General features: G+C 42.6%; 1 protein-coding gene across 2 annotated transcripts in view; it reads left to right on the forward strand.

Moving 5' to 3' along the window:
- The window catches only part of LOC114589252 (connector enhancer of kinase suppressor of ras 2-like), a 219,538-nt gene that overhangs the window by 70,093 nt on the left and 122,780 nt on the right, over positions 1–26,665 (forward strand). For both annotated transcript variants that reach the window (XM_028715480.2, XM_028715481.2), the window contains exon 8: positions 8,448–8,516. In XM_028715480.2, coding sequence (XP_028571313.2) covers positions 8,448–8,516 — 69 coding nt within the window. The remainder of the gene's footprint in view (positions 1–8,447; positions 8,517–26,665) is intronic.

A 26,665-nucleotide genomic window follows, 5' to 3' on the forward strand; every position in this document is an offset into this window, starting at 1 on the left:
TTTTCTTAACTTCCATCATCTCCAACATCATGGAGACTATGGGTTGTGGCACACTTACTTTAAATGAGTAGACCCATTTAAATTAATAGACCTAAGGTAGTGATTTCTGTTAATTGAAATGGATCTACTTCTGAGTAAAAGTAGCATTGGCTACAACCCCATGATTCCATTTATAATTCAAATAGGACTCAAACAGGGCAGTACATCATGGAGAAAGATAATATGGCTACTGTAGGTCCCATGTGTGCCTGCCCAGTCTGCAGTCCAGGTGGTCACTGTTGGTGGGCAAGTTCAAGGTTCCTGCTCTGCCTTCTTAGGTTTGAGCCAGATTTGGACCAGATAAAATACTTCCTCCAATTGAGGGCTGCCTTCTGACAGCCCCTGAAACGGACTCCTCTGTAAGGTAGGGCACATGGCCACTGTAGGAGGAATAACACAGTTTCAGATGAGAAAGCCTTAAACAATTTGTATTGCTTGTGGAACTCTGATTGTTAGGAAATGGAAGAGAGATTATTGGCCTATTATATTGTCTTCACAGATGTCTCTAAAATCTATTTAGAATAAATTGTGGCAATTATTCTAATTCAGCAACAAAACACGCACACTAATTTTATTGTGATATTTATATCGCGTCATATCCATGACAATTTGGTAGACCTTGCAAAGCGTTTATCTCTTCCCTTCTTTTTCCCCTCTCTCCATTTGCCTCCCTTCTTTTTTCTATACTAAAGATAATTAAAAGGGAATATAGACTTATATAAGAAAGAGACTGGTGCCCTGTTTGAGCTATGAAGGGCTCAGAAAACTCCTATGGTGAGGACTGAAGGAGACTTTTTAGCACAGAAGCCAGGAAGGGCCACATTCCCTTGTGGGTAACCTTCAGGAGGCCACATGCCAGTGGGGGTGGGTGGGAGGCAAAGCAGTTTTGCCTTTGAACAGTGGGTTTTGTTTCTGCAGACGCTTTCATGCCCCTTTCTATCCTCCGTCCAAGCAAACAAGAGTCGTTATCAGAGTTCAGGGATGCATTCCAGCCCGACAAAAGCATGGTAAGAGGCCTGGCCTGGGGAGAGTTCCAAGGGCCAGTCAAAGAGGCTAGGAGGGCCATATGTGGCCATCAGGACTGAAGTTTCCCATCCCCAAGATAGCAACTTGAACATAGCCAGAACAAAGCTAGAAAGTAACCTTGGTGGGATGGCAGGAGGAAATGAATCAGTTTTATAAAACTGTATGGATGCCTTCCTCCGCACACTCCCCTGTTCCAAGATGCAAATAAATAAGTTAATGAAAGAGCAGGACAAAAGTCTCCAGTGGTTTCTTCCCCAAAGGGAACTGACCCTTTGAAAAGCAAGGGTCCTGAAACTTTCCACTGCTTGAGGAAGCACGCAAATGTTCTCAGCAGGCTAATGCAAGGGCTTGGCCTGCCTTTCTATCCTCGTCTGCCAGCTGCAGGGTAGCTGGCCACTGATGGACTCTAATGGACTCTAATGCTGATAGATTTTTAAATGCTGTTCATTGACAGTATGAAAGGCTGTGCACACGCTGTACTAAACCCACCCCATATCCTATGCCAAGCTAACAACTCTCACACCCCCGCAAATGTTACAGTCGGAATAAGTTTTGCATGTCAAGCTAATTTGACGGTGTTGTCCATTTTCATAGAAGGCACATGTTGACTCATAGAATCAGAGTTGGGACCCTGAGGATCATCTAGTCCAGCCCAAATACAATATGCAGCTGTCTGATGTGGGGGGTAGAACCTGCAGCCTTGGCATTGTCAGCACCTTGCTCTAACCAATTCGTAGAATTGTTTCTTTTTTTACTAGCCACAACTACAGAGGCCACAGTTATACGTAATGCCAAACCACAGTCTAAAAACATGGTCTACAAATTACCATGGTTTGACATTATTTGCATGACCAGAGCCCAGCTTCCATTGGAGGCATTTGAACAAAGAATGGACGTTCCACCTGGGCCAGTGCCGCCCGTCTGACCTCTCCAGGAAGAGGCAGAAGCTTCACACAGCTAATTGTCTCTGTGACCAATAACTGCCTTCTTCCTCCCCACCTCCTTTCTGACATTGTAATATACCGCCATATCGCAAAGTTTAGCTGGCAATATATTACGATGTTGGAAAGCAGATATCACCCAGACCTAGTCCTGGTGGGTCTAATTAGACCCACTGGCCCCTCTGCTCTCTCCGGACAAAGTTAATATGTGAACCACTTTAGACACTCAGTGCTCTTAGCTATTAGTATTAAGATGAGGTCTGGAGGGCTGTTCTGCCGTTCTTTTTTATTGAGTTCTGTCTGCAGGCATATTTGCAATTAAAAACCTCAAATGAAACCTAGATGGGGAGATAGAACACATCCAGGAAGTAGCAAGCAGCATCTTCTGAAGCATGACACATTGTCCCTGCTCTTGGTTGAAGTGCACTGTGCTTTTGCTTACCTAGGTAAAGAGCAAGTTTTATTGCTGCTTAGAAACATTATCCCCAGGTCTCAGGCAGGGGTTTTGATGGAAGGTTGTTGGGTCTTTTTTGTTTTCTTAGGCTAGTGGAAAATGCTAGTAGGAACGAGCCTGGCACTATTACCAGTGATCAATCTGAAGGGGGGAGAACAGCTGAGCCAAGCCGATCCATGCCTTTTGGGTAGAAAAACAGCAATAAAATGGTGGATGAGTGGAGATCAAGGCGGCTAGAGTAGGTCCAGTGGTAGGGTGAATGCTTTTCATGAACAAGATCCTAGGTGCAACTCCTAATATCTCTAGGTTGGGCTGGGAGAAGACCCTCTCCACCTGAAACCTTGAAGAGGCACTGTCAATCACTGTAGGTGATGCTGTCAAAGATCAAGCTGTCAGTAAATCACACCATTCAAAGTTGAAGTTAACTCTTTATTAGCAGAAACACCATCTCCACAGACTTGACAGGGTGTCAGGCCTAATGAGTGCAACAGCTCATCCCCATGAATCAATTGCCAAGACTGATTCATGAAGTCCCTGCCTCCCCACAGCTATCTAAGCCCCTTCTTCTCCAGGGGTTTTTCTAAGCAATTGGGGGCTGTGCTTGTGTGCAGCCTGCTGCTGCTCTGCCTGTTTCAGCTCTCTTCTGGTTTCGGGAGACGAGGAGGGATGAGAGCTTGTTGCGGCAGGAGGGAGAGACATCTGTGACTCTTCTCCAGCCTGACTAATCTCTGCCTCTTGGCCTCCCACTCTCCAGCTTCAGCTTCTTCCTCTAATTCTGGACTTCTCTCTGCCACTAACTCTCCCAGCTCACTAAGCACTGTTACCTTTTCAGCTTCTGACACTTCCTCTTCCCAGTCTTCTCCCTCATCTGCCTCTGAGCACTCATTGTCATCCCATCACCAGTCCCTGGACTCAGCCTTCTCCCCTTGGTGGTTCACCAGTTGCTTCCTCCCAGCATTCCTCTGTGTCTAATTAGTCCATGACAGTGCTGAACTAGATGGACCAATTGGTCTGATCTGGTATAAGGCAGCTTCCAAGTTTCCTAAGATCAGTGCATTTCTTTATTTAAAGTATTTATTTGTTTGCTTTTATAAGAACATCTTATAAACTACTAACTCTCAAAGCAAAATACTATGTTGGTGTATAACAATATCAATTATACACCATAAAATTACAAAATCATAAAATGCATTTTTATGCTGTAAACTGCCCAGAGATCTTCGGAAGAAGGACAGTATGTAAATTTAATAAATAAAATAATATATCCTGGAGGGAAGGAGGGGTGCAAATGTGATAAATAAACACACGGGCAGTGGTAAAGATCATTTCAGCAATAACCAAGTAATAAAGAGCTTTTGAATAAAGTGCTATTTTAATGATGGCAGAAAAAAAATGATGGTGGAAGCCTCGAATCAGAACACTTCTATGTTTTGAAGCAAAGAAATAGCCCTTGTGTCAAGATAATAATTTTCTTTATAGCGTCAAAAGCTTTATATGTTAAAGAAAAAGAGAAGAAAGATGCCAGCAGCAGGCTTTCACTTTCTTCATTATATTTTAATCTATTCCAGTATTATAAATCCATGATTAGTAAGGGGGAGACAGGCTGGAAAGAAGCACCACAATGCCAAGGATGTCGGCTGTTTTTTTGCGGGGGAGGGAGTGGGTGGGTCAAAGTCTACATGAGAGAAAAAGAAAGGAAATGGAAAGAAATAGGCAATGTGGTTTGGGAGGGCCATAGCCTAACAGGTCAGTCCCCGGCCTCTCTAGGAATGTCCCTTGCCTGGAATTCTGGAGGGTCCCTGGTAGAATTATAATGGGTCTGACCCATTATAATGCAGCTTCCTAAGTTCCTGGCCCATTTTGATTGTGGCTTCTCAGCCTGAGGTTTTAATCCTTACGCAGGCAAAAGCCCACAATCCTAGCTTCTGGTTCTCAGAAAGGGTAAACAAACACAGGGGTACAGAAGATTTAAAACATGTAAACCTAAAACCTGATGCATGTTTATCAGCCAGAGTAAAGAAAGACAAGCATGTCTTCTTAACTGTCCCAAAATAACTTTCTCCATACTTTCTCAGTATTTTTGGGAAAGGGTCCACGCCAGATGCTAGATGAAGTTATTTCTAAACCATCCTATTATTGCCCAATTTTTGAGTTTTGTCCTCCTTTTGCAGCCACCAAGAAACCCTTTGTCACACATTCCTTCCAGTGAAGAAATGCAATTTCCTTTGCAATCTTCCCCCACCTACCCCCATTCCTCTGCCACTAATTATATATGGAAGGGTTATCATAGCTCAGTGGCAGAACATCCACTTTGCGTGCAGAAGACCACCAGTTCAATCGTTGACACTTCCAGGTAGATCTGGGAGAGAACCCTGCCTGAAACCCTGGAGGGATACTGCCACTCGCTGTTGACAATACAGAGCTAGATAAACCAAAAGGTCTGCCTCAGGCAACTTCCTATGTTCCCATGTGCCCTGTTGCCTTCTGAGCAGGCCAGTTACTTTGGTAGGTTGGGTTTTTGAACCTTGCCTTACCTAGGCAGACAAAAAGAAGTATTTCTTCGCATAGTTCCAACTATGATATTCTCCGCAACAAGAGGTGGTGGTGGCCACAAACTTGGATGTCTTTAAAGTGGGTTAGGCGAACTCATGGAGTATAAGGCTGTCAATGACTGCTGCCCACTATGGCTTTATTCTGTCTTCACCAGCAGAGGCAGTATGCCTCTGAATGCCAATTGCTGGGAACTACAAGTAGTTCCGGGACACAGGTGGCACTGTGGGTTAAACCACAGAGCCTAGGACTTGCCGATCAGAAGGTTGGTGGTTCGAATCCCCACGAGGGGGTGAGCTCCCATTGCCCGGTCTCTGCTCCTGCCCACCTAGCGGTTCAAAAGCACGTCTTAGTGCAAGTAGGTAAACGGCGTTTCCATGCGCTGCTCTGGTTCACCAGAAGCAGCTTAGTCATGCTGGCCACATGACCCGGAAGCTGTACGCCGGCTCCCTCGGCCAATAAAGCGAGATGAGCGCCGCAACCCCAGAGTCAGCTACAACTGGACCTAATGGTCAGGGGTCCCTTTACCTTTACCTTACAAGTAGTTAGTGGTTAGTGTTGCACTCATGTCCTGCTTGTGGGCTTCCCATAGACATGTGGTTGGGCTACTGTGAGAACAGGATGCGGAGCAAGATGAGCCTTTGACCTCATCCAACAGGGCTGTTCTTAGGTTAATACAGATTTTTACTTTTTTGTTTACAGCTAGCTGTTCCCTGGCTTGCTCAAGCATCTGGTTTCTGACAAGTGCAATAAAATCCTGCCACTTTCTTTAAGTGTCTTCTTTAGTTATACCCTTCTGGTGTTTGGATATACTTTACAGTATTTTCCAGATCCAGGAATCTGCCATGAACTCCAGCCAAAATCAATTGTACACTATCTTATTACAGAATCCCCACCTCCACTGCCGTTTTTGCTACCGAAAGCAACATACTTTATTAAAAGAAAAATAGGAGGAGGAATAGGGAAGCAACTTTTGTTAAAGAGCTTATAAATATTTTAATAGGAGAAATTTGTCAGTCAACGACCAAATGAAAGCCATAAATCTTTTAGTGGTGTATGTCCCTCATCTTTGGGGCTGCTGTTCAGCAAACATAAGGAAGTGGGACACACCCACAGCTTGCCGCTTCGTTTCTGCTTGAAATGCTCAGTGAAATAAAAGCAACATCAAAGATGTTTCATTCCTAGTACTTCAACCAATTGATTTGGCTTCTCTTTTGAAGGAATAATTGACCCCAGCCAAGATGTAATTGAAAAAGATACCAGGAAAAGCTGGGTCAGAGTCAAGAGATGGGGAGGGCAGGGAAGAGAGAGGCAACTTGAAAAACAAGCCTAGCCTGAACCTTTGCAGCTTATGTTGGAAGAGATCTAAGGGAGAGTTCATACATATTCATGGGGAATGAGACATAATGGATCAAGCATCATCACAGCAGACAGCTGCTTCACACATGCATCTATCTTGCTTGATTTCTCTATGCTTAATAAGTGCCAGTTGAATGTGGGAACTGTTGTAATATCATGTGTTTGGGCTGATTAGAAAATTCCATCTCTGGTGCAGGGCTGGATCCACGCAGGAGGGGGAAGGGGCCACAGTTCAGTGGTAGAGCATCTTACTTGCATGCAGTAGTTCCCAGGTTCAGTCCCCATAATCTCCAGGAAGGGTAAGAGCTACAGCTCATAATAAGTATCTACCTTGCGCTGTGATCTAAACCATCAGACTTCTTGGGCTTGCTGATCAGAAGGTTGGCAGTTCGAATCCCCGCAACGGGGTAAGCTCCCGTTCCTCGGTCCCTGCTCCTGCCCACCTAGCAGTTCGAAAGCACGTCAAAGTGCAAATAGATAAATAGATACAGTGGTGCCTCGCAAGACAAAAAGAATCCATTCCGCGATTCTCTTCATCTAGCGGTTTTTTCGTCTTGCGAAGCAACCCTATTAGCGGCTTAGCGGATTAGCGCTATTAGCGGCTTAGAGGCTATTAGCGGCTTAGCGGCTTAGCTGCTAAAAGGCTATTAGCGGCTTAGCTGCTATTAAAGGCTTAGTGGCTTAGCGGCTAAAAGGCTATTAGCGGCTTAGCTCCTATTAAAGGCTTAGCGGCTTAGCGGCTAAAAGGCTATTAGTGGCTTAGCGGCTTAGAAAAAGGGGGGGAAAGCGGGGGGGAAATCGCAAGACTAGCAAGACGTTTCGTCTTGCGAAGCAAGCCCATAGGGAAAATCGTCTTGCGAAGCAACTCAAAAATGGAAAACCCTTTCATCTAGCGGGTTTTCCGTCTTGCGGGGCACCACTGTACTGCTCCGGCAGGAAGGTAAACGGCGTTTCCATGCGCTCTCTGGTTCGCCAGAAGCGGCTTAGTCATGCTGGCCACATGACCCAGAAAAACTGTCTGAGGACAAACGCCGGCTCCCTTGGCCAGTAAAGCGAGATGAGCGCCACAACCCCAGAGTCGTTCGCGACTGGACTTAACTGTCCAGAGGTCCTTTACCTTTACCTTTTACCTTGCATGCAGAAAATTCTAGGTTGAATACCTGGCATTTGCAGATAGGGTGAGGAGAGAACCCTGTCTGCAGTCTTTGACAGATGTTGTTAATCAGTGTAGACAATACAGAGCTAGATTTACCAACGGCCTGACTCAGCAGAAAGTAGCTTCATATGTTCCAGTGTTCCTACAAAGTCTCCGTTAGGGCCTCCATCCTATGACAGTGTCCCCCAGCCACTGTTTCTGTTCCACTGCATATCATCTTTGCTAAAAGTGGCTTTATTTGTCCCACTGTCCATTGTGGCAAAATTATGTAACTTATGTAATTAGGTCATATAAATTATGTTGCCACTACATTATTCCACTCCCATTTGTTTCAATGCAAAGGAAATGCAATGCAAATGTAGCAGAGGGAGGAAGTCATCAGTTACATCTAAATTTTATGATACAGTTCTCCAACCATGTTTACAAGAATGCACATTTATGAGGAAACTGCATAAAACCATATAGAACATTGAAAATAACATACGAAAATGCATTATATTAGGGGAAGTTGCTTGCCAAAATGTGTACATTTGTCAAAACTGCATATAAAAATGCCTTCGTTGGGAGAAATGTGCATTAAAGTGCTGGTGAATTTTCATGAGGGTTTAAAAATGAAACAAAACCTGTAAATCTTTGCAAAACATGGAGAACTGAGTTTAAGATTGGGGGAAATGAGAAACAGAGAGAACCAAAACTGATAGACTCTTCCCTCCCCAGTCCTCACACATTCCTTTTGAAAGCCTGAAGAGGGCTTAAGAGTGTCACTTTGTAAAGAATGAATCAATATTATCTTGGTGCCAGACAGAATTATGCCATGGACTAGAATTGTAATAGTACAGTTGCAAAGTGTGAAGAATTCCACCCCTGGGTTTTCCCATTGTCAAGCTTCTCTCTCTTTCCCCCACCATTCTCTTGCCTTTAGTCTCCAGCAGACCAGTGCAAGAAAATCCATGCAGGGGATGAAGTGATCCAGGTCAACCATCAAACTGTGGTGAGTACTTTTCCAATTAATCCAAGTGTCTCTATTCATCTCCACCTGGCTGCATTGTTCACCACCTTTCAGATATTTCTGACAGCTCCCATCAGTCCCAACCATCACAGCCAACTGCACCGTCTGGGACTGGTGGGCATTGTACTCCAAAACACCTGGAGGGCACTAGGTTGGTGAAGGCTGGTATAAAGATCCCCCCTTGTTAGCAACACCAGCTTATTGCAAATGCTTATTTAGAGTTGCTATCCTTAGGCACAATTTCTGCTGTGAATTTGTCCTGACGTTGCTGGGGGAAAGTTTGAAATATATTGATTTGTCTTTTTTGCCAAAAGGAATGCATACTCAGGCTTGATTCGGAACAAAGGCTCTTGGCAGAGGGAGGGGATAAAGCCTTTAATGTTTTAATGTAAGCAGGAAGTGCCAGGTAAGAGTATCTTTCACTGTGAGCCATTACCAACTAATGGTAACCCCTTCTGGGTCTGGGACCATAGCTCAGCGCTTTGCAGGCAGAAGTTCCCAGCATTTCCATTTAAAGTGACAAGGAAGCAGGCAATGTGAAAAGTCTTTTCCATTTGGGGAAGGGGGCCATAGCTCATTGGTAGGGCAATTACTGGTTGGACTGGGGAAGACTCTCTGTCTGAAACATGGTGGAGCTGCTGCCAGTCTGTGTAGGCAGTCCTGAGCTAGATGGACCAGAGGTCTGGCTCAGCGGAAGACAGCTTTTTATATACCTATATACCTATATTGCAAATGGTCTCACCTGGTGTAAGGCAGCTCTCTGCTTTCCTGATATCTATGGAGCAAGGTATGTTGCTCTAGGGTAACAGAATCAAAGGGAGGCGCATCCCGGAGTGTGTCAAGGGGCCAAGGGCCAGTGAGAGGCTACACCCCAACCTATGGTAGGGGGGAGACTAACCTGTCCCAATTTGTCGTCCCAAGAATGAGCAGCTGTAGGGAGCTTGCTTCCCCCCACCCATCTCCCTTCATGAAAGAACACTCTACTCTAACCAGCTGTTACTGGAAGGGAGGCATGTTCTGGCCTGTGCCACCAGCCATGTGACTCTTGGCCACAAATAGGCTGACCCCCTGCCTCCCAAGAAGTGCATCATGGAAAAAGCCATATCCATTGCATAACAAAGGACCAGCTGCTCCAGTGCTTGCATGCCTTTCTCCTCCACGGTTCTTTTCCCTTTTACGTCACGTCCATTACATTGTGAGCCTGCAGGCAGAGACTATCTTCCCTTTTGTACCATGCTAACAAAATGGTGAGCAGTTTAGAGGTGTTTAATAATACTATTGTTGCGATTGCACTGTTTACTGCCATATAATCCTGCCTGATAATTAAGATCTTCCTTGGAGTCTCTTCTCTGCATTCCCCTGTCTTCAGATAAGACTTGTAGAAGTGACTGGAACAGGGCCTTTTATGTGGTGGTGCCCTGCTTCTAGAACTCCCCAAACAACAATATTTTCCTGGTACACCTCTTGGTAAATTTTGGTGGATTTTCATGTTTGCCCACGCTGTTGTCTTTGGTGCTATTGTATATTTAAATCTGGTTATTACTTATTTTATACTCTGAGATATATTTTTCTATTTTGGTGATTTGGATTATTGTCTCTATGATTTTTTTAAAAAATCTTTGTTTTACAAGCCACCTGTGTTGAGCAATAATGTTTGAAGAAATACAAACAATAAGCACATATTAAAACTAAACTGAAGTTGAATTTGTCAGGGCAGATTTGGTTTTGAATAACCTCTGCTTATGGGATCTCAACTTGGCCCTGGATGGTACAAGAAGTGCCAACTAGAGGTGTGGTATTTTCTGAACAGCTCCGTGCTGCTGTTATCTGCAGGGATTTTTTCTAATTTTCATCTTGTTCCTTGATCTCAATGAGAAGTGAGGTATTATTATTTTTTACCAGTTTCACTAAAAATGTAAGCAATTCTTACATAATATGTACAGCATTATATACTGTAAAAAGTGTGTTATTATGCGCACATACTCTCCAGGTTTCCTTAATTAACCAGCACATAAACAAATAAATACAGCAACTTATATAACTATATGAAATTACCCATTAATACGATGTATTAATACTTTGCAGAAATATAATACAGCGTAGAGCTTGACTCTTCCATACATATTAATGTATATGTTAATGTATTTTATATGCAGAATGCACATGATATATATTTTTCTGTGTGTAATTTTGCATTGCTCACACAGAATCAGGCAAGTGTGGCTTGGGTGTAAAGTGTGCTCTCTGCATAAGAGGCAGTCTAGTGTGGGCTAGGCTTAGCCAGGTTAGAACTGCCATATTATATGTATAGGCCACTTTAAAACAAATTTCTCCTCCACCCGTAGTGCTGTCAACATGCATGAAAAGGGACTCAATCCTCTTTAGGAAGCATTGCAAGACAGATACCCATGCAGGCTGTTTGGAAGCCTAGTTCAGTTTTCTAAGAATCTGAGGGTGGCTCTGCTGTATTACATTAGGGTTTCATGCTGTCCAGCAAACTGTGGCCAACAAGGAGCAGCCATTTGCTTCTGGAAGCTCATGAGCAAGTCATAAAGGCTACCTCTGTTGTTTAATGACATCTACTACAAAGAGGTGTGCTGCCCCCATATGTGGGCATTGTTAAGATCATCCACAGAAACCTTCTTGTTAGTTCCGAATCCATATTTGGCTGGGACAAAGAGGAAGGGAATTTTCTTTGGCCTCACCCAGTATTTGATACTCTTCCTTAGAGCAGTTTGCCTGGGCCCTTCTGTATTTGCCTTCCATCACAATGCAACCTTCTTTGGCTTTTAGGGGCTGGTTCTTTATTTTCTCTTTTCAATTGCTTGCCTACCATCATAATTATGCACAATCCCTCTTTTTTACCCTGACTTCTCTTAATGTTTTATGACGCTTTTGACTGCTGGATTTCATTGCTGTTCTTTCATGTCTGTACAGGGCTGATTGTATTGTGTTGTATGTTGCAAAGTTTGTTTGTAAGATTCCTTGAACTATGGCGAAAGGTGGATCTTAAATGTTTGCTTGCTTGCTTCAGTTTGTGTCTCACCTAATACAGATATTCTCTAGGCTAGTAGTCCTCAACCCATCTTTAACCAAAACATACGTTTGGGAACCAATTTCTTTGTTACTGTTATTAATAATAATACTTGCATACTGTTATTAATAATACTTGTACACTGCTTTATATTTCAGTAAATGCATATGTGGTTTACATATTGTAATAGTTCTAGGGGTTGCTCGTGTGTAAGCCTGTGCCAACACCTGGCTGGGTTGCCTGAGTGAACCTTTCCTGTCTGGACAGCCACTCACCCGTGGCTGTCTCAGTCGCTGGCAGAATCCTTCAGTGGGCGTTTCTTAAACTTCTTCCAGCAAAGAAGTTCTTTGACGCCCAGTCTCCTCCTACTCTCCCTGCGCGGAAGCCTTCTGCGCAAGGAGGGCGTAGGCAGCGGAGGACCCTTCCTCTCCCCGCTGGTCCCCGGCAAGGAGTCATGTGACCGCCTCTCTGATTCCCCCATCTGCCCCCCTTCTCCACTGGAGCTAAGCTGATTCCCTTCCCCAGAAGATGGGCTGCCTCTCCCAATCCCGGGACGCTCTCTGGGATCCCTCTGGAGCTTGCTCTCTCCCTCCGGCACTGATGGCAGTTCCCTGACACATATATCAACCAAAATCAATATATTTGTGGTAGTGCTTCAATCCCATAAATCATAAATGTACAGGGAGATGCAGTCAGACAAATTCCATCAACCCATCAAATAGTTCAAATGCACACATTTGGTTATAATGGCTAATAGCTATTTGATTGATCTACCCCACATGAGTTGTTAGGGGTGGGCACTGAAAAACAAACCCACTATCTCATAGTGTTGTCTCACAACATGGCTGTAGGACATGTTTTGGTGTCATCATGTTGGGGAATCCAGCTGAGAAGATCTTCCCAACCTAATGGGTTAACAAGTAAGATAGGGACCAGCCACTATGCAAAAATGTCTGCATGAAAAGGGAGTTAATCCTCTTTTGGAAACATTGCAATACAGATAATCCATGCAGACTTTTTGGAAGCCACATTTAGTTTTCTAAACCGACTGTACATTTCTAACATTGCTTGTATGTAATGTGTGGAATACGCATATGTCATATTCCATAGACTATATAGAATATACCTGTGTATATTCTATAGACTATATACAAGCAATGCTAGAAGGAATGTGGAGGAACAGAAATACAACATTCCCAGAAAGAAAGAAACAAAATAACTAAGGCAAAAGGGATACTGCAGAGCTGGAAAGGTTCAGAAAAGGACATGTTAAATGATTGAGGGGTTGAAGCAACTCTCTTCCGAGAAAAGTGGCAACGTTTAGGGGCTTCTTCATTTAGGAAAACGTGGGGGCATGAAAGAGATAAAAGTGTACATTGTGTGAAGAAAGTGGAAGGGGAAAAGGCTTTTCTTCCTATCTCATAACAGTAGAGCTTGGGGACATGCAAGCAGAATGCTGGAAGATTCGGGACAGATAAAAGAAAGTGCATTTTACATGGCATATAGTTAAACTGTGAAATTAGCTCCCACAGGAGGCAGTGATGGCCACCCACTTGGATGGCTTTGAAATATTAGATTCATGGAGGTAAAGCCTAGTAAACACAACGGCTATGTCCTCTGAATACAGGTTGTTGGGAATTGCAGGTGAAAAGAGTGCTATTGCATGCAGGTCCTGCTCATGGGCTCACTAAGGGCATCTGGTTGGCCAATGAGAACAGAGTACTGGGCTTAGGCCTTTGTCCCGATACTGCTGGGATTTTCTTACATACTTAAAGTGTTTTGTTTTGTTTTTTAAGTCTTGAATCACACCACAGCCATATGTGTGCTGGGATACAAGTTACTTTGCATCTGAAACTTCCAGTTTGGGGTTTCTTACCTTATCTTTTCTGTTGTGACCCAGCAGACTTAATTTAGCCTCCAAACTGTTCTGCCCTTTAAATTAAGGAGCCACTCAACACACTTATTTCTAATTAGTTGCACAAATGCTACTTTCAGTAAGGTAAGAACTGTCTGTAGAAATATCAGAGCCTTATGTTCAGCTTCAACTTCAAGAGTCCAAAAGTAGATTTGCTAATTAAATCAACTGTGTGGGGCGGGGTGCACTAATCATAAATTGGAATACTTAAATCAGTTTATCAGAGAAACTGATTTAAGTCCAACCTCATGCAATGCAGGAATCTCAACTAAAGCACCCATAGCCATCCAACCTCTGCTTATAAACCTCCAATGAAGGAGAGACCACCACCTTCTGAGGGAGTCCATTCCACTGCCAAAGTTCTTCCTGATGTTTAGTTGGAATATCCATTATTATTATTATTATTTATTATTATTATTATTATTAATATTATTAAATATTCTAACTTGAGCAGGAGAAAACAAACTTGCTCCATCCTCCATGTGCCAGCCTGTTAGATATTTGAAGATGAAATGGGAGTGCCTGATCACCTCATCTGTCTCCTGAGAAATCTCTATGTGGGACAAGAAGTTGCAGTTAGAACTGGCTATGGAACAACTGATTGGTTCAAAATTGGGAAAGGAGTACGACAAGGCTGTATATTGTCTCCCTGCTTATTTAACTTATATGCAGAATTCATCATGCGAAAGGCTGGGCTGGATGAATCCCAAGCAGGAATTAAGATTTCCGGAAGAAATATCAACAACCTCAGATTTGCAGATGACACAATCTTGATGGAGGCTGGAATTAAATGACCTTTTAATGAGGGTGAAAGAGTGCAAACGACTAAATGACTGAACAACAACAACAATCATATCTCCTCTTAGTCTCCTCCTTTCCTGGCTCCTTTAACTATGTCCAGCTCCCTCAACTGTTACCCATAAGGTTTGGCATCCCTATTCATAACTGGCTATTTTGATGTTAACAGATCACTTTCACCATGTTTGACATTGAAATTTGTTGTTCAGTCAGACCGTTTTCATCCTATTTGAATTGGCTAACCACAAGTGCTCCCTTTATTGCAGCAGGATCTGATTTTATCATAAATACTGACTTACTGTATTTATTCATTCTTGCACCTTGACCTCATCCTGTCCGAGCTCCAGTGCTCCACAACTGGGCTACCTGCCTTGCCGCCAAGGCTGCAGCCAGAGGGAGCAAGTTTTAAATCAATTTAAATCGAGGTAAATCATGACACACAAATCAAGACAATTGACATCTGTCTTTAGATCTCCCATCGCTTTACATTTTTTTAATAAAAAAGCAACAATTAGAAGCCCCAATTCAGACTGGGACTAGAGTTCTATGGGGGGGGAGATTTGTTAGTGTAAGAGGTGTAGAACTTGTGGCTCTTCGGATGTTATTGGACTATACCTCCCATCAGCTTCAACCAACATGGTCAATGGTCAGGGATAATGGGAGTTGCCAAGAACATTTGGAAAGACACAGGTTCCCCATTCCTGGTTAATACTTCCCCCACTCCAGTAGTTGGAAATTCCCTCTCCCCACCCCCCTCCAGCTACTATTTGCTCTAGTAGGGAATGTATTAAAGTATTAATAGTTCTATTTTCAGCAGGTACTTGTAGATATAGAAATGTTCTGTGGTGGGCACCTTTCCTAATGTAGCTGCCCATCAATCTTCATAGGCAGAGGACAGACAATAGGTGATGGTGGTGGATGCCAGCACACTGGAAGCCATTTGAAAGATGGATAGCTGCTCACTCCACTTTTGCCTCTGGCAAACAGGTTTTGCAGATTTTAAAATGGTTTCAAAAGAAATGTCTGTGTGCTGCATGAGAAGTGGACCCACTCTCAAAACACTTGCAATTCTCTTAAACAAAACTCTTATCTACTTCTAGCTTTGCAAGCAGTACACATTTTCCCAGATACCCTTGGTTATCTGTTCCAGGTGCTAATCTTGATTATTCCAAGTCTGTTCTGTATATTTCCTGAACAAGTCTTACTTTTTGTCTAGTCAAAACAGGTTACTCCTTTTTGTTTTTGTTTTTTAAATACCTTTGCCTAGGCACTGCTTCCTTTGCTTTCAGGAGTTTTTGGACACTTCCTTTGCTTTCTGCCCATCCCATTTTCTGGTTTTTAGCTCTTCTACCTATTGACCATACCTTGGCCTAGCAGCACCCACTTGACTCCAGAGCAGGCTTCCTGGATTTCAGACCTGCCATGTTGTTGCTGCTTTTCTTCAAATTCTCTTCCTCTGATATAGGAATTTCCTCTTCCATTGCTCCCAACTCTCCTGGCTTACAAAATATGAGCAACACCATGGATCACTCCAGTAGTTAGGAAGCCAACTTCAGAGGTGAACATGATGCCTTCATCCACTGGATTCTGCCTCTCGGGTGGTCCTTCTTCATTAAATCTGCACATTTCCCCCATAACTGATGTGACCCACACCCTGAACATATAACCACTTTTGAGTGCTACAGCCAATTGTGAAGGGAAGGGTTGTGGTGGGAAGGGTGCTTTGTGTTGCCAGGGCTTGAAACTATCAGTAGTCTACTGATGTCTGGAGGGGAAGCCTGGGGCTATAGACATGGCAGGTTGGATTGCTCGAACATTGTAAAAAGCTTCACTCCAAAACAGTCTCTAAGGGGAAGGGAGGACATGTCAGAGGTGTATAAAATGATGCATGGTATTGAGAAAGTGAGCAAGAGATGAGCTTTCCTCCCTCTCTCATAGCACTAGAACTTAGGGCCACCCAATAAATATTGGAAGGCTCGGGACAGGCAAACAGAAGGACTTTTTGACACAGCATGTCATTAAACTATGGAATTTGCTTCTGCAAGAGGCAGTGATAGCCACAAACTTTGATGACTTTAAGAGGATTCAACAATCTATGGCTATCAATGGCTAATGGCCATGATTACTATGTTCTGCTTCCACCGCCGGAGGGACAATGCCTCTGAATACCAGTTGCTGGAAACTGCAGGAGGGGTGAGTGCTGTTGCACTGAAGTCCTTCTTGTGGGTTCACATAGGCATCAGGTTGCCCACTGCTAGATTAGATGAGCCATTGGCCTGATCCAGCTAGGCTGCTCTTTAAATTCTTATGTTCTTAATCTGGGCAAGCTGCCCATCCTGAATCCCTGTTGCTGTGATGCCTACCAGTCTTTTTCTGCTTTTTGCCTCTGCAGCTTCACAAGCTTTCATTCCATCCAAATGTATGGCTTTTGGTGGCAGAAGGTGGAACAAGTTTCAGAAATAGAGCCAGTATCTTGAGGGGGTTTGGCTAAAATGGTGTGTAAAAAGAAATGCCCACAAGTTGGTCCTGATTACTTCATCACTCCCAGAAAGAACTGAAGTAGATGAAAGAGTTCTACTTCCCCCAGAGCACTAAACCCGGTGATAATCTGCTCCTGTATCTGTGGCCAAGTTATTTATTTACTTACTTGTTTTATGAAATTTATATACTGCTTGATTGTAGAAAAACCCAAAGCAATTACAAAAAGAATAAGACAAATAAAAACATAGGATTATTAATAAAACCAATTAAATCAAACCATTAAAATGTTCTAAAAATCAAAACCAGCAATGAACTAAATGCACATCATATGTATCTATGTTATTTATGCATTGGGAGCTTGGGGTTTAAAAAAGGGGTATATAACTAAACTGTACTACACGATTAGAGGTATATAACTAAACCGTTACCAAATCTATCCACACAATTATGTGGGAAGCTTGAGAACACATAGATCTCCAGCTGTGGCTACAGCACTGTTTCCGCATTTCCATGCCCCTTTGCCAAATCCTCAGTTAGGCTGCAATCCTAAATCCACTGCTCTGGGAGTAATCCCCATTGGATTCAATGGGACTTATTTCTGAATGTACACTGTTAGGATTGTGCTGCTGGAGTGCTTTTCTCAAGACCCAAGTGCCCAGTTAGCTGACTGCAACATGGCTCCACCTGAATTTGGCTGCATCCATTTATGCATAGAGCACCATCCAACATCCCTTCTATAAGCAGCACACAGCTAATAGGTAAGGATGTAAGGGGCAAGAGAGTTAGCTGTCATCACTCATTAGGGAAGTCACTCCTTCAGACTTAACTGGTCTTAAAATCTTAACCTTATTCCAAGTTTGCCTACTTGCCCACTCTGATAGGCACTGCTGCAAGTGCCACGTAATACCCGTTCTGTATTTGTATGAACTTGATTGCTTAGTGTGGAACTTTGGAACTCCCTTCCTATTGATATCAAGCAGGTGCCTTCACTGTACTCTTTTCAGTGCCTGCTAAAAACTCTCCTGCTTAGACAAGCCTACCCAGATGCGTAGACAGTTGAGGTACAGTAGTTTTAATCTCTTAGTATTTTAAATTTTGTAGGTTTAAAATCAGGGTTTTGAGGTTTTTCTTGATATTGCAAATTGCTTTGGTCAAACCATTGTACAGAGGCTATAAAACAGGCAAAGTTTACCTCCTCAGCAGTAGCTCATTTTTATTTTCAGAAAGGTAACCAATTTATGCCAGCTGCTATTCAAATTTTTCAAGCCAAAGTGTTGTCCCAGCAACTTTCTGGGATCCTGGTATGGATACAGGCATATAATAGTGATTTAGATAAGATACACTCAAGTTTCTTGAGACGCATCCTGGGGCTCCCAAGTTCATCAAGTATAAGAGGATGTGTGCTGAACTAGGTGTACACATGATGGTGTGTATACACTGGGTGTGGGCTAGCACTTTAAAATACTGGTTGCGTTGCCATTTCTGTTGCCAACCTTCAAGTCTGCTTTCTGACTTAAGGACTCTTATAAATCCGGAGGGTTCCAACATTTACATAGCAAAATCAGATCTATTGGTATTGATTTTGAACTCTTATATATTTCAAGTGAGCAATATATTTATCGCAATATTCAGATTAAGGGACATTGAAAAACAAAACATCGAGTCAGCTGTAAATAAAATTTGCTCCCCCAAGTTTTATGGTTTAAATATAACAGATAACAGGGTCACTTATATTTCAAATTTAATAATTCCAGTCCAACCTTTATGTTAGCCCAACTAAACGTTTCCCCCTCAGCTTTTGTCAAGGGCAGATATTTTAACATCCCTAGAAACGAGAGACATTGCAGATGTTTTTTGAATGTGCCAGACACAGTAGAACATATTCCTTTCTACTGCCCATTGTACAACCAGCTATGCAAACACATGCATTCCTCTTCTTGGGGTAGTCTAACATCACAGCACAATGAAAATATCAGATTTTTATCTGTGTGACATTAACCTGGAAGTAACTGCAAGGGTGGCTAGTTTTTATCAATAGTATCTCTCTGAGTGGTGAATGGTATTATTTAGCAGGAAGAAACTCCCAATGAAAATCCTCATTATTACATGGCTGTTAATTTGTAAAAACAGTGGTACCTCGGGTTAAGTACTTAATTTGTTCTGGAGGTCCGTTCTTAAGCTGAAACTGTTCTTAACCTGAGGTACCACTTTAGCTAATGGGGCCTCCTGCTGCTGCCGCGCCGCTGGAGCACGATTTCTGTTCTCATCCTGAAGCAAAGTTCTTAACCCGAGGTACTATTTCTGGGTTAGCGGAGTCTGTAACCTGAAGCGTATGTAACCCGAGGTACCACTGTATTTTAAATTTTTATATATGAATGTTTTATGGTGGCTCATATTTGTAATGCCTAATAAAGGTTTGGCAAAGGAAAGTAAGTAAACTGCTTTGAAAGTTTATTTGTTTTCACAATCAAGTGATGTATATATTTTATGAAACAAACAAACCTTGTAATGGAGAGCCAGAATAATGAACTGATATTAGTTCCAAACACACAGTCTCTTGGAGCTCGTTCTCATAAACCTATGCCTGGGCTGCAAGTGAAACTCGTATTATTAAATGATTGAGATTGTGTTGGCATCCATCTTTCTCAAGAGACAATGAAGTGTGCCTTCAGAGGTGAAGTTAACCCCCCCCCCAGCTTCATATGGCTTCTCCCTGCCATCTGTTCTTTAAAAAACAGAGAAGTGTTCAGTCATACAAGCCCTCCCACATTCTACCTTGTAGTCAGCTTATAGACCAGGTCCACCTACCTTAGTAAGAACTAGAGAATTCTGGCTGCAATTCTCTATATCTGGGAGGACACCCCATTGAAAACAATACGATGTACTTTTGAGTAGATAATGTATAAGATTGCACAGGATACCTGCCATCTCTCAGTACTGATTGTGTCACTTAGTGCTTTAATTAAATAATATTCTATTATTTATATGTTTCTTAAATGAGATAATGTTTGATGATACAGTTTTGTCTGTACCTAACCTCCAAGAAATACTATGTCTGTTTATTTGTCTCTGTAAAGCATTTTATTTTGACCCCAGAAAATAAGGCATTAAATCAAAAGCTACTTAAAATGCAGCAAAAACAAAACCCACCCATGTCTCCAAAGATGAAACATGAATTTTAAAACTTCTGTAAGTTATGCAAACTGTATACAGTACATTATGATAAAGGCCAAGCTGAGCAGATAGTTCTACCTGGCACTGAAAAGACTGCAAAGATGGTGTCAGGTGAGCCTCCCCGGGAAGGTTGTTCCCTAACAGGTGCCATGACCAAAATGTCTTCTCCCCAGTGGTTACCTCCTCACTTCATTCAACAGAGCCACCCAGAGTAGGGCCTTGAAACAGGACCTTAATGTTCAGGTAAACAAATGGTTTGCCGAAAAATGGTAAGAGAATTCCTCTTCCTAGCTGGCTTAAGGTGAAATCAAGCTATTTGTTTCTACCACAATAGGGGTGCGAAAATGGGTCTGGCTGCTGGGGCATTGTATAATGTCAGGTGACTTAACTTCAAAGGAAGAATCAGGAATGCACTTTAGGTGCTGTCTTGGTTTCCCTTTGCAACCCTGACTTGGATTCAGGTTGTGGCTACAAATATCTGCACTGAAATTGGAGCTTACCGTCTATGCTGAATCTAAAGCTTTGTTTTTGGCAGGGGCTGTCTCTAGTCAGAAGCTCTGAGTAGAGCCAATTCCAGTGGAGCTGGAAGCCGTGGTTTCAGCAGAGAACAACTCTACTCAGCAGCTCCCATTTCGAAGCTCTTGAGAGAAATCAGTCCCAGTGGAGCTTGCTTTTGGCACCAAATTGAAAAGAAACTGAATGCAAGCCCTGCTGTCAGAGGAACAATCAGGAGCACGTTTTAAGGCTCCTGTTTGTTCCCTTGCAGCTGCAGATTTTTCTGCTCCACATCTGATGTTTTATGGAGCCAAGTGTGGGTCAGAGATTCTCCATCCCTGAAATATAATATGACTTTTTGAACTTTCCTTGTGGCAGCTTTCGTAAATGGCTTCAGACATGTTTCAGTTTGGAGAGAGTGCCCCAAACAAAGAATTTTCAGACTTTGCCAAAATTCTAACTTTATCCAAATACCAGATGTGGGTTAAACCATTTGTGAGATCTGTAGGTGCATAAATATCGTAAGAGGAATATAACCAGCTTTGAAATCTGCAAAATGGGAATTTTGAAAACTGTGAGCCTTTGTAGTTCATTACAGCATGACAGTTAACCAGGGACATCCAGTTAAAATCCTCACTTAGTCATAGAGTTCACCAAGTGACCTTGGGCCACTCACTCTCTCAACCCAACCTGTTTCCCAGGGTTGTTTTGAGGGCAAAAAAGCAGGAACCGCATGTACTGGCTTGATCTCCCAAAACGCAGGATATTATCTATATGGTGGATTTTGGTTCCATTTGTTCTTGTGCGTAGAGAGTGCCCTATCTTTCTTGAATAGAACTCAGAAGGCCTTTATTTCATGCGATCTTGACACACAGTTCTTAAATTGCCACTCAGTCAAACTGAAGTAGTGAGGAGATAGAGAAGGCAGAAGAAGATGTTATTTCGCAGAGAATAATAGCAACAGAGTCTACATGTTCGTAAGGCGCCCTGATCTGGAAGGACTTAATGATCCACTCTGACAGCCTTTTGCTGTTGAGTGAGGGAGAGAGTATTCATAGACTCCAACACCGTCACCCTACGGCTTCAACCATGGTTTGGACTGATGGGAACTGAGATCCAACAACTTCAGGAGGGCCACAAGTTCCCCACCCCTCACTGGTTTTCAATGGATGGACTGGAACACATGATCAATCATAATTTGACCTAACTATTTTTAGGAAAGAGAGGCAGAAGGAATAGAGGAGGATGGAACAGGAGAAATAAATCAAGAGAATGAGGGGAAAGCAAGAAAAGATAAGTGGAGAAATATGATCATATGTGGATTATTTAAAAAGTTGACCTCATTTTTCAAGTTGTTGAAGGTGGATTCCAAAATTTGAAGACTACTGCATTATACTTCTCTCTTTGGCCAAGAATGATTCCAAGATGATATCTCTGACATTCTGGTCTCCCAAACCCAGCAGGGGAGCTATCCAGCAGTATAAGCAGAAAGAGGGCCTACTACTTATCACCTGAGGAGCTGTCCAGAAGATCATTGAACTAGGATCACATATATGGCAACTATAGCATTTGCATCTTCCAAGCATCAGCTGAAGGTTTAAATTAGGAAGGGGAACCTGTGTTCCTTGAAATATTGTTTGACTCCAGGTATCATCAGCTCCAAACAGCAAGGTCAGGAATGATGGAATTTAGATCTGGAGGGCTACAAGTTCTCCATTCCTGGTGTAAGCACTCAGGCTGCCTACCCTATCATTGTCTTTGTAAGGCCCTGATCCTGACCATGCTGCCTTTTTCTGAAAAGGCCACTGACCTGGTATGTTTTGTGTTGACAAATAAGCACAGCATTTTCAGGTTCAAGCCTGAGTTCAGGCTTCCTGCCATTGCTGTTCCTGAGGACCCAGTAGTGATGATTGCAAAGAGTCCCAGAGATAGATGATTCCATTAAGGGCACATTAAGTCACCTGATTCCGCTGGTTCCTTGAGTGGGGGTATTATTCTGAGCTATGGTCTCAGGGTGCTGAATGCTCTGTCCCCCTAGTCCTGATGCTGGGACTCATGACTGGATCCTCATCTGTGGAGCTCTCCTCTGAGTCTAACACAAGGAGGATGCAAGTCCCAACAATGACCTTCTCTGGTGTGCCTAGCAGCTCTTAAAGACAAATTAGTTCAATGTTGGTGCTAAGCCCAATTTCAATTCTCTGTCTAGTATTCTAGTCTGCCATGATGTCATCTTACTATTTTTGCCTAAATGTAATATCTCAGCAATACCATCGATAACGTCCTAAGAGCTTTCCATCTTAGCTTGCTGACATTCAGGGCAGGCTGCCCTAAATTGCATATATTATTAGTGTTTTAATGGTTCCCTCATTAAGGTTTCTCCTTAGAGCAATTTATCTTCAGGACATTAATTATTTAGCATTATTTTGTGAGAAGGAGCTTGCAAAATCATCAAGGCTCCTGGATTTTTTAACGTTTGCCCCCAGCTTCAAAATTGCATCTGGTTCTCTCAGACATGATCAAACATTAAGAAAATCAGACATTTCTGAATACACATCTTGAAAACACGGAGATGAAGAGGAAGAAAAAGGAAGGTATTTTAGAAATTATATCTAAGGACATTCTCTAGGTGAGAAGAAATCACCTCATAAAACTGTTTAATTTATGCCTGAAGGAAGAGAAGAACTCTTGTGCCAGTTAAATTAATATTAATAGTAGTGGAAGCCTCTACCCATATACTCAGAAATAAGTTCTACTGTGTTTTTGCAGGGGGGTGTTACTCCCTAGTAAAGGTACCCCTGCCCATACGGGCCAGTCTTGACAGACTCTGGGGTTGTGCGCCCATCTCACTCTATAGGCCGGGGGCCAGCGCTGTCCGGAGACACTTCCGGGTCACGTGGCCAGCGTGACATCGCTGCTCTGGCGAGCCAGAGCCGCACACGGAAACGCCGTTTACCTTCCCGCCAGTAAGCGGTCCCTATTTATCTACTTGCACCCGGGGGTGCTTTCGAACTGCTAGGTTGGCAGGCGCTGGGACCGAATGACGGGAGCGCACCCCGCCGCGGGGATTCGAACCGCCAACCTTTTGATCGGCAAGCCCTAGGCGCTGAGGCTTTTACCCACAGCGCCACCCGCGTCCCCACTCCCTAGTAAGTGAGTTCAAAATTGTAACCTAACCCTAAATTCTATTTTTAAAAAACCCTTCCAGAAAAGGCTGGATTTCAGCTGTGCACTGCAGGATACTATCTGCTTTATCAGTAAAGACATTGTAAGCCAGAGCATTCTTGGAGGGCTGCAGGGTGGTAATAAGGAGGTCTTCCCTTCCCCTCATGCTTCAAAGCACATGTACTCAAGAGTGTGTCTATTTCTGTCCATTAGAACATAAGAACCTAAGAAGTGCTTGCTGGATCGTGCCAATAGCCCATCTAGCCTTCATCCTGTTATCACAGTGGCCAGCCAGATGCTTGTGTAATAATAATAATAATAATAATAATAATAATAATAATTATTATTATTATTATTATTATTTATACCCCACCCTCCCCAGCCAAGACCAGGCTCAGGGAGGCTAACAACCAATAATAAAAACGTTGTAGCCAAAAGAGGCTCCAGGAAGACAGCTTTGTTCATGATAGCCAAATAAATAACAGCAAATAAGCCTAATCACTGATGAGGCAAGTCCTTCTGCCCTGTAGTAGCCAGTCATTGAGGAATGGACTTAGGTACCTAAGCAGCATAAGCCAAGAGTTAGGTGTCCTATATGAGTACTCTACCTCCATCTACAACAGGTTTGTTATAAATTCCTTTGCCTCACAGAAGCCATGCAGATATAGAGGGTGGATGCTTAAAATGGGCCATAAAGGTAAAACAACCCCTGGCCGTTAGGTCCAGTCGTGAACGACTCTGGGGTTGCGGCGCTCATCTCACTTTACTGGCCGTAGCTCAGTGGTAAAGCCCTTCTTTTGCATGCATCTCCAGGCAGAACTGGGAATGTCCCCGGTCTGAAATTCTGAAAAGCTTCTGCCAGTCAGTGTAGGCAGCACTGAGCTAGATGGGCCAATGGTCTGACTTAGTGTAAGGCAGCTTCCTATATACCTAAGGCAATGTGAAATATCCAGACCATTGCCACTCCTACATGCTCCATTGTCCTTTCTCTTGAAAGCAGGCACATTAATGATAGGAGGGGGTTATAGCTTGGACTATGCCCATTCAGTCTGTGGCAGCCTGTGTTCCAAATAGCTTCACATTTCAGGGAGGAACCTCCTTGCATAGCTCTAATGCCGCAAAGTTAGCTAAGAAATAGGACTCTGGGTAAGCATGGGTGGGAGGGAGTTTAAAAAGCTCTAGATGCTAAGTTTGCATGCCAAATGCACAAATGGATGACTGCTTTATCTGTGCAATAATCGGGAGGTACAAAATCCTGCTTATCAAGGATGGAAGGAACCTGTGGCCTTCCAGTTGTTGCTGGATTAAATCTCCCATCATCCTTGACTGTTGGCTGTTTTGTCTGAGGCTAATGCGAGTTGGAGGAACATCTGAGTTGGAGGAACAGGTTCCCCACCTGCTGTATATGAATTCCACACCTCTGAGTGTGGAAACTTGTGTAGCCAAAAATGGCACACTCTCTGGAAAAGAGGGTGGTCTTGGCAGGCTTAGCAAAACCCCAAAGTTTGACCCGAGCTGGGGTTTTAAATCTTGCTGATAGCCTTGCCCCCAGCTGCATCTCTCTCCTCCCACCACTGAAATCTCAAAAGGCACCTGTGGAAATAGTCTGGGAAGAATTTTTAAAGAGAAAATAAATCTATTTATTTATGCTCCATTTATGAGTTTAGACTGTTTGCTTCGGAGCTGTTTCAAAACATTGTTTAAACATTACATTTTACAAGCCGGTGCCATGTTTATTCATGAGAACAAAGTGGGGCGCTTTTCCTGTGTTCTTAGCAAGGCATAGGCCTCCAAAGAGAAAAGCAAAGGAGAGGTTTTTTTAATGCTTAAGCAACCATGGAGCACCTCTTAGCTGTTTTAGAGGGGTAAGGCAAACGTGTGGCCTTTGTGTGTTAGTGAAGCTTTAATTTCAGATGGTGTTTATAGCTTGCGATGACTTAAGAAATGCAGTTCCTCTCTGTGGAGTGTTCAGTAACTCAAATAAATGATGTTTTATCTTTAATTAAACACCTTGAAGAAATTGCACCAATATTGTTCTACAATATGCTAGCAAACCTCCCTCCCCCCATCCCCCATCATCACCAAATTAACAGGTTCCATTACAACAGCCAGGATTCATTTTGTAATTATTCTGAAGCTTCTGTTCTATAATCCCCCAGTGAAACACAGTGATACTTCAGTAGAAAAGATAATTAAAAGTAATAATTCAGTTTGTTTAGAGGATATAAAAATTAGAGCAGTGCATCAGTGTCTTAAAAATACATTTGTGCTTTTTGGAATATGATATTCTTATCACTGAGTTATTATTGAAATAAGAGCACCTATCATTACCTTTTCAGTTGAAGAGAAAGAAGCAGGTGGTTACATCCAATTTCTACAGAAATTGATGGGTGCAACTAACTTAGGTCTATTAATTTCAATTGGTCTATTCTGAGTAATGATGGGCAAATCTGTCAAATTTGGTTTCTCATTTTTTGAATCTTAAGATCAATTGTTCACATTTCTACACCAGTTTGCAGTTATTATTATTTGTGATTGGGGGAATCCTCATGAGAATTCATTACAATTTTAGTGTATATTTCTCCTAACGTGTATACCTTTGTACATAATTTTTGCAAAACAGTGTTCCTTAATATAATGCATTTTATATGGTATTTTCATTCATAGATGCCTTTTAATGCATACTTTACCCTAGTATATACATTTTTGTGCACATGTACTTCACAGGAGAACTGTTTTGCAAAATTTGGAGAAGTGTAAATTTCAAAAAGATGTTTTTGTTTTTGTTCATGTATAGCTTTAGAAGGTGTGAATTAGGTAGGTTCGCCTGTAAATGCAAACTAAATTCGAAGTTATCCCCACCCTAACTCGGAGTACAACTTTGTTGGATATAACCCAAAACTGGTTTTAACAGAAATGCTACCACGTCGGTTTCTTGCCAAGAATGATAAGTACTATTTATAAAAGAGAAATATAGAAAGAATGCTGATAATAAGACATCCCTTATTCTCCATACAGAAATCTGAATGAAATACCCTTAACCATTTTGGGAAGATAAAATGGAAAAGGGGG

Source organism: Podarcis muralis, chromosome Z, assembly GCF_964188315.1.
Source record: "Podarcis muralis chromosome Z, rPodMur119.hap1.1, whole genome shotgun sequence".
In the NCBI taxonomy this organism is placed as follows: domain Eukaryota; kingdom Metazoa; phylum Chordata; class Lepidosauria; order Squamata; family Lacertidae; genus Podarcis; species Podarcis muralis.